Source organism: Empidonax traillii, unplaced genomic scaffold (genome assembly GCF_003031625.1).
Source record: "Empidonax traillii isolate 1590-97213 ecotype Southwest subspecies unplaced genomic scaffold, ASM303162v1 scaffold587:size399798, whole genome shotgun sequence".
Lineage (NCBI taxonomy): Eukaryota > Metazoa > Chordata > Aves > Passeriformes > Tyrannidae > Empidonax > Empidonax traillii.
Genome location: NW_020955780.1, coordinates 18,251 through 30,261, shown reverse-complemented (window position 1 = coordinate 30,261; position 12,011 = coordinate 18,251). Strand labels below are relative to the sequence as shown.

At 47.6% G+C, this 12,011-nt stretch overlaps 1 protein-coding gene and 1 long non-coding RNA gene across 2 annotated transcripts; both read right to left on the bottom strand.

Annotated features, from left to right (window-relative positions):
• Window positions 1–2,356: 2,356 nt before the first annotated feature.
• CUNH11orf96 (chromosome unknown C11orf96 homolog) lies at window positions 2,357–3,465 on the bottom strand. Its single transcript, XM_027898253.1, has one exon. It carries the CDS (start codon window positions 3,122–3,124, stop codon window positions 2,762–2,764), a length of 363 nt encoding a protein of 120 aa, XP_027754054.1. The 5' UTR covers window positions 3,125–3,465; the 3' UTR covers window positions 2,357–2,761.
• Window positions 3,466–5,383: 1,918 nt separating this feature from the next.
• Window positions 5,384–8,297, bottom strand: LOC114064864. Its single transcript, XR_003572824.1, has 4 exons — window positions 8,010–8,297; window positions 7,804–7,902; window positions 6,654–6,821; window positions 5,384–5,591 (listed from the first exon to the last, which is right to left on the bottom strand). It is a non-coding gene; the product is annotated as an uncharacterized LOC114064864 (long non-coding RNA).
• Window positions 8,298–12,011: the final 3,714 nt, after the last annotated feature.

The window sequence follows — 12,011 nt, the reverse complement described above, 5'->3', positions numbered from 1 at the left end:
TAGGCTTCCAGCTCCTTCCTGTGCAGACATGGAATGCTTGTGCCTACTCACTGCCATGCTGAGCATCACAGTAAGTGGCATCTGTTGGATGCTTTTAAGCTGTGAATTGATGAAGGGAAATGCACAACCCACATCTCAAGCCTAGGGAGTGGGTGACAGACAGAACCCTTTGATACAGTCATTACCCTCACTAAAGAGAAATTAATAGGTCGTCCTGCATCCTTACAGGACAGATAGCCACGATAGTCATGACACTAAAAAACACTGAAAGAGAAACCTTCAAAATTAGCAGAACAGGAAGACTGGAAGGGAGGTTTATTTTTCCAGCTGCATTCAGGAAGACCTCTCCAGGACAGAGCTAAATCACCCTGGCTTTTCACCCTTTTGCCTTGATTGTAACTGTTTGGAAGATAAACACTAGTCTATATTTAGCACTGGCATCTCTCATGTTATTCGCTCAGACGAAGAAGAAAAATGTTAACAAAGAACACTTGAAGAGAAACTTATTTATTCAGCCTAAGCACTGGAATATGCCATTTTCTCCAAAGATTATGCTACAACAGATTCCCGAACTCTCTTTGTCTTCTGTGTTAACATCCGCATTTGTCTCCTGAAGCAGCAGTATTTTCCCCCTCCCAGGAAGCATCTGATGCTCCACTGCTGGCTGGTGCAGCACAGCCTATTGTGCCTCCTGGGTGGTGGTACCACAGCTGCAGGATGAAATAGGGATGGGAAGGGCAATGGTAAATGGCCTGCTAGTAATCCCAGATGCCGAACAGGAATTATGAGTGTGGACAAGGATTATGCACTCACATGCCCTTGAAGCTACCACACACTTTTTGCATCACAGAGATTTGCACCAGAGGTGAAAGCAAAAGGAGACTGAAAAGTAGTCTAAAACCTGCAGTATGGGAAGGACGCTATACAACCTCTGGAAATCTCATGGAGCTCATTAGCTCACTGTATGCATTATGCAACGTTTAGGCACATGGCTAAGTATTCCCATAGATGTTGCAAACCCTTTCACAAACCCAGAACTCACAGAATTGTAACAACATTGGGAATTTGTTGAGGAAAATTAGCTCAGCTGCTGGTAATTGATTATGTCTTACTGATTCCAGTTTGTCTGCCTGACTGAAAGCTGTTCTGGAGGTCAAGTTGCTTTGTTTTGTGTGTAGATGTTGTGCGTATATGTACTGCATCTATGGAGAAAGCAATCATCACAGTCTAACGGCAAAGGGAGTCAAGCTGTTCCACAGACTGCATACAGGGAGACAGATAGAGTATTTTAAATGCTTTTTTTACAGGGAGGTTGAGTCAGAGTCCAGATCTGTTTCCTTACCTGCTGAATTCCATGCACAACCCTCCCCTGGTGCTGGAGGTCAGCTGGCTCTCCTACTGCAAGGGAGTTTTAAAGCTCTTCCTGTAGTTATGAAAGTTGGTGAAGGACCTGTCCAAAAACAAGCCACCCCCTGTGCCCTCTGATTTTTTTCGGCTTTAAACTAGAGAGAGACAGCCTTCACTTGTGCCAGAGCCAGCAGCCACCACTGGGTTCCTTGCTCAGTTCATCTGCTTCCTTCAGTGCCCAGAGGGTACTAGGCATCCTGTTCTCCTGCACCACATTCATCTTTTTACCTCTGCTCCAGCCCTTACCTCTCTCTTTTGATCAGTATGATTGCACTTCAAGTCAGGACATAAGAATATACCAAGAAAATTGTACCAGAGAAATATTAGTTAGAGGCTACAGCTCAGTATCATCTAATACCTGCTAAGTGGGAAGTTTCAACTGCTGGAGGCTTGCCCTGCAGGAAGATGCTCTCATCGGATCACACTATTAGTACAGAAATATTTCCAGAGAATGGAAAAAATACAGTGAGAATATTTTCAGCCCAGGAATTTGCTTTTCATTCTGCAGAGAGCTTCAGATGCTCCTTAGCACATATGCCATAGACAGAGAAAATCTTACATGCACCTGCACACACACACGCAGAAGCCCCACAGAAACTTCACTCTTATAACAAATGAAAATGCCCATGCTTTTTAACTCCAAGAGAAGCATGACCACATAGGTTCTCAGACAAAGCCAGTTACAAACACTCCTTAACCATCAATTCAGGTTAACACAAAGATCTCAAGAAGCAAATAAAGTTGTCTAAAATCAATCTAACTTGACTTTTGTCTCATTAGCTTATACCTGACAGTATAGACTGTAAAACTACTTTGAGCAGCATCCTCGAGGAAAGTATTGCTGGTTCCCTGCTAGCTACCGACAGAATTTAAATCCCTCTAGCCTACAAAAGGGAAAGGCAGCTGAACGAGGACAGTTGGATCTCCCAAATAAGGACAATCCGATGAGTACTGTGCAAATATATCAGATTTTATTACTCTTTTATGGAAATGATAACAGACATTCAGGTAGAAACATATTAAATTAATGCAGTCAACAGTTTAAATGCAAAAATAAATATAAAGTCCAGCAGCTCAATGCATCTAAAACAGCTCATTTCTTCTAACGAATAGAAAAGATATTTTTTTCGTGGGGTTTTTTTTGTCTTTTAAATGGAGAGTTTCATACAATCAAATAGAAACGAAGGTACAAGCGCTTTCTTAGAAAACATCCCAACGCGGCTGCCCGCTCCGGGCGCTGCTGGGCCGGCGGCGGGGCAGCTCCCTGCAGCCCAGTCCGTGCCGCGGCCGCCGGCCGCGTCCCGCCAGGTCCCGTCGAGCCGGGCAGGGTCCCGCCGGGCCCCGCTGCCCTCACTCAGAGGGCCGAGTCCGAGTCGCTGGAGTCGAGGCTGTTGCGGAGGCGGCAGCTGCCCAGGCGGTCCCGCTGGATGCTGAGGTTCTGGGTGCTCCGCCGCAGGCACTCCAGCGACTGCAGGAAAGACTTCTTGGCCTTCTCCTCCTCCATAGGAGACACCCCCTCCTCCTCGACCTCCTGGATCTCGTCGAAAGTCACCGGCTGCGTCTTGAAGCGCGACTGCCGCGGCCGCCGCAGTTTGCCCCTGGGGGCTTTGACGGGGCGGGAGGGCGGCGGGAACTCCTCGGCCACGCACACGAAGTGGGGCATCACCGCCTGGTAGCTGGAGCAGATGCCCATCAGCTCGGCCGGCTTCGCGGCCATCCTGCCGCCCACGGGAGCGCCCGCCGCGGGGGCCGGGGCCGGCGGAGCGGGGCTCGCTGCCTCGGCCGTGCCGGGCGCCGGGGCTCCGGTGGGCAGCGGCGGCCGGGCAGGGATGGGCCCCGCGGAGCGGTGCGGTACCGCGCGGAGCGGGGCTGTCCGGAGAGGCGCGGTGCGCAGCGGAGTGCGGTGCAGTGCGATACGGAGTGCGGCGAGAGCGGAGCGCGGTGCCGAGATGGGCGGTGCGGTACCGTGCGGTGGGGAGCGATGCCAAGAGGTGCGGTGTGGAGCGATGCAGAGGAGCGGTGCGATGTTCCCCGGGTGCCTCAGCGGAGCCGCTGCCTCTGCCGCCGGGGCTCGGCGGTGTTATATAGCCGGCGGTGCCCCGCGGGAGCATGCTCAGACAGCAGCATGCTCACACGGCAGCACGCCCAGACGGCAGCGGAGCCCACTCGCGGCCAGCCCGGCGCTCCCTTCTGTCTGACGTGTCCCCGCTCCGCTGTTCCCGCGCCGCCGCCCCCGCTCTCCGCGTCCCCGCGGAGCGAAGGAGCCGCAGGAGGAGCCTTCGCGCTTCGTTCTGTCTCTCTTTCCCAGCCCCTCTCCCAGCCTCAGGCTACGCTCACCCGCCTCCTCTCCCTTGGGCGCCACCGCCTGCCCCGGGCCCCTCTCCCCAGGGTATCCCTCGCCTGCCTCGCGGAGCCCAGTGGAGCTTCAGGTGGGTCCCGGACATCCACGGCGGTAGTTCAGCTTTCTGCGTCTCACCTCGCAGCTGTTTGTTTTGTTTTTTATCAATACCATGATTTCTATATCTGCGAAAGAGTACCAACAGACTCATCTCATCAGCTTTCAGCTGATTGCCACCATCACAGCAACGTACCCGTGGTTAAAGGAACCCGTAAGTCAAGCCCAAATGTGAATACCCTAATGGTACAGTGACCCAGATCCGAACTGTAGAGATCACACAAGATAGTCCCAGGAAAGAAACATCAGCTGCTAAGAGTTAAGCAGGACTCAGGGATCTTGTTCCCAATTCTACCTCTTCTAACTCAGTTTAAACACCTGCCTCAGTATGACTCCATTTTTTTTCTTTTTAGAAGGGATCCTAAAATTTTCCGCTCCCCTGTGGGCTCTCTTCTTCAATGGGATGCAGAATCAGATACTCAGACAGAAAATGGCATAAAAGTGTTACTGAACCGAAACAAAAGCTTGCAAATTAGTGACGGCTGGAACTGTGCGTACTAAGGACTCTCAGTGATGGAAAAAACCAACAGTGTAAGAAAAACATTTGATGGGAATAGGAAAGGATCTGGAGGGAAGCAGAGTAGAAAAGTATGAAGGAGTAAGAGCCTGAAATGGTAAGTCTGTCCCCTCTTCAGAGCTAATGTTAGACTATTCCCATAAAGCCATTCTCCAGGATAGCTTCACCCACTCGAGGATATTTTTGAAGCTTGGTTAGGAACTGGGAAGGAAGCAGAGGCTTAGCAACGTTATCAGGAATCCTGGTCTGTGCTGCCAAGGGGACAGGGACAACACACTTAGGGCCCGGGGGTTTGCCGAGCAGTCAGTGCTCAGTTGCACACGCAGCACAGCACTGCAGTGTGGAGGTACCTGGGGCACTGCCAGTGCATTAGCCCACAGAGGGATCTGCACACACTTATCCCAGCAGCCCTGGGTCCTACGACCAAGCTGCAGCCAGTGAGAGTTTGTTGTGTTTTGCCATAAAATATGCTGTTTGTGCTGAGAAAGACAAATGCTCGGAAAAAACTACAGAAGCTTACATACAGCATACACAGTCCAGCACACAGAAACGGCCTTATTTTTGTAAGCTCACCATCAGAAAGTCTCAGCGTTGTCTTCGGGTAAGGCATGGGACTGGTCCCTCCTCTTCTCAAACTGCCTTAGCAGTGGCAATGTTTCAGGACCTGCACTGGAAACAAACACCCGTAAATTACAGCCCTGTCTCAAATGTGATAAAATGAAACAAGAATACAGTTTAAGGACTGAAGGGAGCAGAAGCACTTGCTAGTGTGTTTCCAGAAGATTGGCTGCTTTGCCCCTTGCCAGTGTCAAAGAAATATTAAGAGACTTGGCTTTATGAAACATCCTGCTGCAATCTCTTGGCTTCCTAGCTCCCCAAGGCAGCTTTAGGGCCAGGTTCATTTTGAAGCCTTTTTGTTGGGAGATACAATTAACTTAATAAGGGAACAATTTTCTTTTTGGTCAAATTGAATCATTCCAGCTTGCAGAAGGCTGTGTTTTTTACTGTTGATTTTAATGGCTAAATTTAGCCCATACAGCCCTGCTGCAGTAGAATAACTTTCTCTCAAAGAGCTCCATTTACAACTGCTTTAATTCCTGACAACTTGATTCTGCAGCACAGTGAGGGCCAAACTGTTTCCTCGGTGCAGCCCTCCAAGAAGACAAGCCTGATGACCAGTTTGGAGGCCTTCTGGGGCTGAGCTTGTCTATCCTGCAGAAATGAGATGACACAGGAGCCTTGTTCTGTCAGAAAAGCATCTCACATTTATTTGAAGCAAGGTAAATTTAATCTGCTCTAGCCCAAAAGGATCCAAAGTTCAGCCAAAAAAGGCTGATTGACTTGATATCTGAAATTCAACACACGTGTCCCCAGTCCAAACTGCCTACCTGGTTTCCTGCAGAAAGTTCAGTCTGAAGGCAAACTCAGGTGGAGCAAACTTTTAATCCCTCACAAATATGATTATAAAATGCTCTGGGAAATGTCGGTGCTGAGTTGGAGCAAGATCACCATGGTAATAACCAGGAGGCCTTGAAGATTTTGTTTGAGACAATTCAGAAAAAATATCCTGTGACATAATCCCCCAACTTAGATCTGCAACATGCTAATGTAAAAACTATATTTACTCCAGTGGTTTAAATCATGACTTTAATCTCAGCAGCTCCCGGTATTGAAATGTGACCACATGGTATGGATTACAGACACCCTCTGCCACATGGATCATCAGATCCTGCATAGTACAGGGTTGAAGTCACTTTGTACACCAGCACACAGCACAGGGGCTGGAGGGAATCTTTACTCGGAGCTGGGAACATTTCAAATGTGTGTTTGCGGCCTTGGGAAGTTAAAACTCCAGTTTCATAGGAGCAGAAACAACTAACACTGTTGAAACAGCACCATGGAAATTAGTTTGTCATCTGTTCATTCATTTAACAATGTGATCATAGAAACCACACACGGCCTATTAATTATTATTCCTCTTGCTGGCTATCAGATTGAATGCCACAGAAAGGAAAGTAAAGCTTAAGAAGAGGATGGAGGGAGATACCCACCTCTTCCTGCAGGAAAAGAAACTTTTGAAGGGCCAGGGCTTTTACAGAAACCACCTGTAGCTGGGCAATCCCAGTGTGGATATCCTGAACACCACGGTTTGTGTCCCAAAATGGAGCAGTATCCCTGCTGTCAGACTTGATGGGGCCCCAGCATAAGATGCTTCCCCACAGGATGCTTTAGTCTATCTCCAGCATGCAGGTTTCAAATATCCTCAAAACATACTTGAGAGTAAAAGCTGCCTCTTGCTGTCCTGGCAGGTGGCATTTCCAGCCATACCGCTGTGCCACCACACCTCGCTGTGCACATTTCCACTTAACATCCTTCTCTGTGAACTCATTTCCATCAGGACATAGAAGGAGTTGCTGTTCCTTCTCCACTACATTTCACACCCTGAAACAACCATTTTTTAAACAGTAATAAAAACATTAAGATAACTGCAATCTGACAGATACTTACAAACTGGAAAAGACACACCAAATAAACAGGTAGCCAATACAGACTACCTCTAAAAGCAGAAGGTAAGTCTTCCTGTCTCTTTCGCTGCATGCACACATGCACGTTTGATTTAAACTCAAAATTTCACCCTACATTCCCCAGGCTATGCAGAGGGGCATCCTGCCTGGCAGCACTTGGGGGCAGCTGTGGGGAGCCCTGCAGCCAGCAGAACAGGTGAGGAGTAAGCTTGTCTGCCCTCTGCAGCAGGCAGGCATTGGCAGGGCCTCAGCTGCAGGATTGGAAATTTCCGTACGCAAGATGAGATTTGGCTTGCTCTGCAGCACTCTCTGCTTCCAGCCTCCTGCAGGCCAGGGCTCTCCTTCACAACCTCAGGTAATAAGGGGTGAGAAAACTCCCTGACAGCACTTACCATATCTTGGAGAGCAAATACATTCAGCAAGGCACCTGTGAGTGGCAGCAGGAGGCTCAGGTCCCTCCTGGGATCTTTGCAGGTAGCTTGTGAAAAATCATTTCTACTAAAGCTACTTCCCAGTGAAGTAGCTCTTCCATGAAGAGCTCTTCCCAGTGTACCAGGGATTTGCTAGGAAGGGCAAGTTCTCTGAGGGATGTTTCAAACTGGATGTTTTAATGCCTGAACTATAGGTGCATGGAAGGATTTTTACATCTCCCTAGGCAGTCTGACACAGAAATGGTATCACCCTGCCACTTACTGAAGTTTCAAACTAATTCTCTGGACAAAATAACATTTTAAAAGGTTTTCCTAATTTTTATGTCTATAAATATGTCCAATTTTTATATGTAACTTGGCCATTGTAGCAGAAAATAATTTCTTTCTAAATTAGCCTAAACTAATGAGTGGGAAATTCGGCCAGGTTATTGATTCCCAACTTTTTTTTTTTTTTTTTAGAACAGATACCTTCATGGCATGACCCTCCTCAGCCCATCCTTGATGCCCAGCTCCTCTTTTTCCCTGTCTCTGCTGTGTTTCCTGTTCCCTCTTCCTCAGTTCCAGCCACTACAGTTTAGCAGACCCAGACCCACCAGCTCAGCAATGCCTCCTGGCACAGGGACACCATGGTGTTCACCATCCCTGAAGGTGCCTCTCACTAGCTGGGGACTCACCTGTGACCAGATCTGGGAGTGGGACCATTTCCTTCCAGCCCAGCAGCCAGCACTGAAAGACGAGGATGTGCCCACACCATGACTGTAGGTTGTGACAAACACTCGTCAATACTTGTGAGAAGCTCATGATACAACACAGTTAATACAGAGCTTGTGTATTCAAAGCTCCTACCACCTCATATATCTCAGTTTCAGTCTTGCCTGACTTTTTACAAGCTGCAATAAATCCCATAAAGCTTCTGCCCAATGCCATTCCAGCAAAGTACTAACTAAAATGCTTGAATGTATTAATGCTTCTCACAGAAATGTATTATTTTATTCTCTATACAGAACTGTTTTAATTGTCAACTGCTAGCTGAAGTGAAAAGTCAGTGTGTTTCAATAGCACCTCTCAGTTAACAGCAGTTGGCTGTCATCACACCACTAGCGGGAAATGTCGTAACAAGACTCTTTGTTTTGAAAGAGAGCTGCAAAGTGTTCCCCGACAAAAACTGCTACATTAAATTTCCCTTGTTTGGCCCGACAGACATCAGAAGGGATGGTAGCTTTTCCCAGCACTGTTATTAATGTATCAGGATAGGGTGTTAAGAGTATACAGGATAAAAGTGCGGTTCAGACAGCTGGAGACAAGTGATTGCAGAAAAATCAGCACTTTAAAGAATGAAACTATACTTTCAATAAATTAGGAGACTGACTGCTTTGAATATTTCCGCTGGTTAAAGCTGCTGCCACTTGGAGTAAAATTAACCTCTAACCTTCCACGGCTTTCACTGTTGATGTATTACCTTGTCTAGCTGTTACTGTGAGCATTAAGCATATCCATTAAGCAGTGCAGAAATAAGTTTTTCTAGTCCAAAACTTTCTGTCCCAGGTTCAAAATCTGGAAGAAATGTTTTGTCCCACAAAATTATTTAAGAAGTTTACAAAAAAAAAAAAAAAAAAAACACACCAAACAAAACCAAACAAACAAACAAAAAAAAACAACAAAAAACACACAACAACAACAAAAACACAACAACAACAAAAACACCAAACCCTCTTTGTGTGCAGGGGAGAACTCTGCTGATGAACCCTGGGAGTTTCCAGCCTTCCCACATGGTCCACAACCGAGCTGGTGGCTGGGATGGTGCCGATGGCCAGGCATGCTGTGCTGCCTCCTGGGCAGAGTGTCAGCTGGAGGAGCAGAAACACTACCAGCAAGGGAGCGAGTTGAGGAGGATTCTCCCATTCCTTGCCAGGCATCCTCAGCCTAACCCATACCTGTCAGAGCACAGAGCGCTTTTCTTGGTTTCTCTTCTGTACCCAACTGCTGAGTTCTGCAAGAGCTGAAGAAATTGGTTTATTTCTGAGACTTCCCATCCTCTCTCAGAGGACAGAACTGACCACACATCTCAAAACTAGCAGGGGAGGCCTGACCAGCAGAGACCACAGTCACATAGGCTTTGGAGGTTGGGCAAAAGGAAAATCTGTCCTGCATGAGTCAAGATTAAAAATCTTAAGTCAGTACCATAAATCAGATCTTAGTGCTTCTGATGGATTTTATCTTCCATTTTCTTCTGCAATTAAAAACACTGCAGAGCATCCACGTATTTCAGCAGAATAAATTTATTTGTTTCCTCTCTTTTTAAGCCTATTTGTAAGCAATCAAGAAAGAAATCAACAGAAGTCTAGAGATTAAAACAGAAGTTTCTTGACAACTGAATTATCAGACTTCAAGTAACCTAGTCCTAGAGACTTTTTTTACTCAATCTCTAAACCTTTTGGGGACTTCAGACAAAAACTGCAACAACCACAGTAGTAAATTGCTGAGTGATGGTTCAGCAACTGAAGCCTTGCTTTGCAGAGGGGAGGCAGAGTGGTGTTAATGCTGACAAGCAGAAAGAAAAAAAAGTGTAACCTCATCCCTGTCAGATGAAAGCCTACAGCACCCAACACTGAGGAATGCTTTGTTTAACACTGGGAAGCAGCTTTTCTAAGGTGCCACTTTAGTCTCTGCAAGGGAAGTGAAGCCAGGAGATAACTGGTGAACCAAAGGAAAAAATTATCAGTTTAAAATACAGGGAAATTGCAGAGAAGCAGCCAATGCTCAGGCTGCTGCAGCACCAAGTTGCCACACTGGCGTCCAACTGGTGTCCAACTGGTGTCCAACTGCGTCCAACCTGCATCCCTCACTCCATCACTCTCCTTGCTCTGAGGCCCAGGAGGATTTCTTCATGCTGTCTTATCAGCCTGTTCCAGGGTAGCAACCTCGTCTCTGGTAAGAGCTGTGATGGCTTCATCGACATTGAGAAATTGCAGATATTGCAAAGTTTGCTGTAGGTACAGTTTTTCAGACACTGCTGCCTGCTGCCTCCCCTCCCCTGAGCAGGGGATGGTTGAGTGGGTACCAGTGCTCCATCCTGGCCACGCCCAGCCTGCAGCCATCCACTGCTTTCCAACAGAAACCACCACCAGGCAATTTTAAATCCCTCTTGCACTACTAGCCCTTGTTTCTCCAAAAAAATTGAGGAGTGTGCATCTTGTGGCCCCTCCTTTTCAAAACCCCCAGATAACTCAAGCTAAAGGCATGCCATGCTGGTCAGCCAGGCTGTCTCCTCCTCGGCACAGTGCAGAAATCCAGAATGGACCTGCCTCCAGAAAGCAATATGTGGGAGAAAGAACTGGGAACCATGTAAATTCTGCAGCCTAACAAGCCAGGCACCAACCAGGTTGGGACTGTGGGTTGTGTATCTAGGCCAGTACACCCTCTGGCAAATCACATCTCTGCTCACTCCTGCTTTATCTTCTGCTCTCTGCATCAGAAGCTCTTCAGGGCAAGAAGCCTTCCCGCAGCCCTCCCTAATGATGATGTGTACCCGATGGCCAGTGATAAGTCACAGCTACAAATCCCATCCCACCCAACACCAGGGCTCCTTTTAGCCTGTGAGTTCCTCCAAGTAGCCTGTTTTCTGCTCTTTTCTGCCATAAGGGATCATATTCTGGCAGCTTACTTCCCAAGGTCAGCCACTGCAGGTTGCACGCAGCCTGTCTTGGCACGTGGGCATTGCTGGAAACGTGCTCAGGAGCGGGGGACGGCACTGGCAGCTAAGAAACCAGCTATAACCAACCCACTCTTCAGTGTGGACCTATGTGATGTTTCCACCAAGGGACTAGAGCAACAGAATGAAAACCACCCTCTGTGACCAGCAAAGCAGCTGCACACAAAGCTGTAGTCAGAAACAACTTCTGGCTGAGCAGCATGCTGGATCCAGTGAGCACTGTCCATCAGGATGATCCCCTGTGATGTGAAGACTCTGCTCTGAGTCTTGCTCAGCCAGCAGAACCTCCTGTGTGTACGGAACAAAGTTTTTGTTTCTGCTGCGAAATCTAAATTAAACAATGGGGGCCATGGAACAGATCTCCTTGCTCCACATTCTGATTAAAATTCTTCAATACAGTCCTCACTTCCTTTACTTCAAACAAGGCCTTCTAGCTCCCCTAAGATGTGCCTCTCCAGCGTGAGCCACTGAAGACCTGCGAGCTTCAAGGGAGTTTGTAATAACTCCACAAAGCCATGCTGAACACTGCTACACAGAAGAAGAATGACGTAAATTAAATAGGGCAACAGGGGAGAAAGCACTCTCATGGCCAGCTGCTGCTGAGCCCCTCTGTAACCCTCACCTGTCACTCTCAGGTGTGCCAAGAAGAGATGAGACCTGCAAGATCGCCGCAGAAGTTACGTGCAGGGAGGATAGGCCAGGGAGCTCCAATTTAAACAAACGATCCAGGTTGCTATGGAAACCTCAAGGGTGGAAAAGAAGCACCTTGAAAACAAAACATAGTGAGGCAGATTTCATATCCACTCTGAAAAGGTTTATGACCAGAAAAGGCAAAGTGGGTGTTAAATGCCTTTTATCTGTGGCAATAGGAGCAGCACTTGAGGAGGAGGCGTTACAGATTTGCAGCACCCATCATAAGTACGTTCTTCTATCCAAAACCCCAGGAGAACAGTCCTCTCTACTT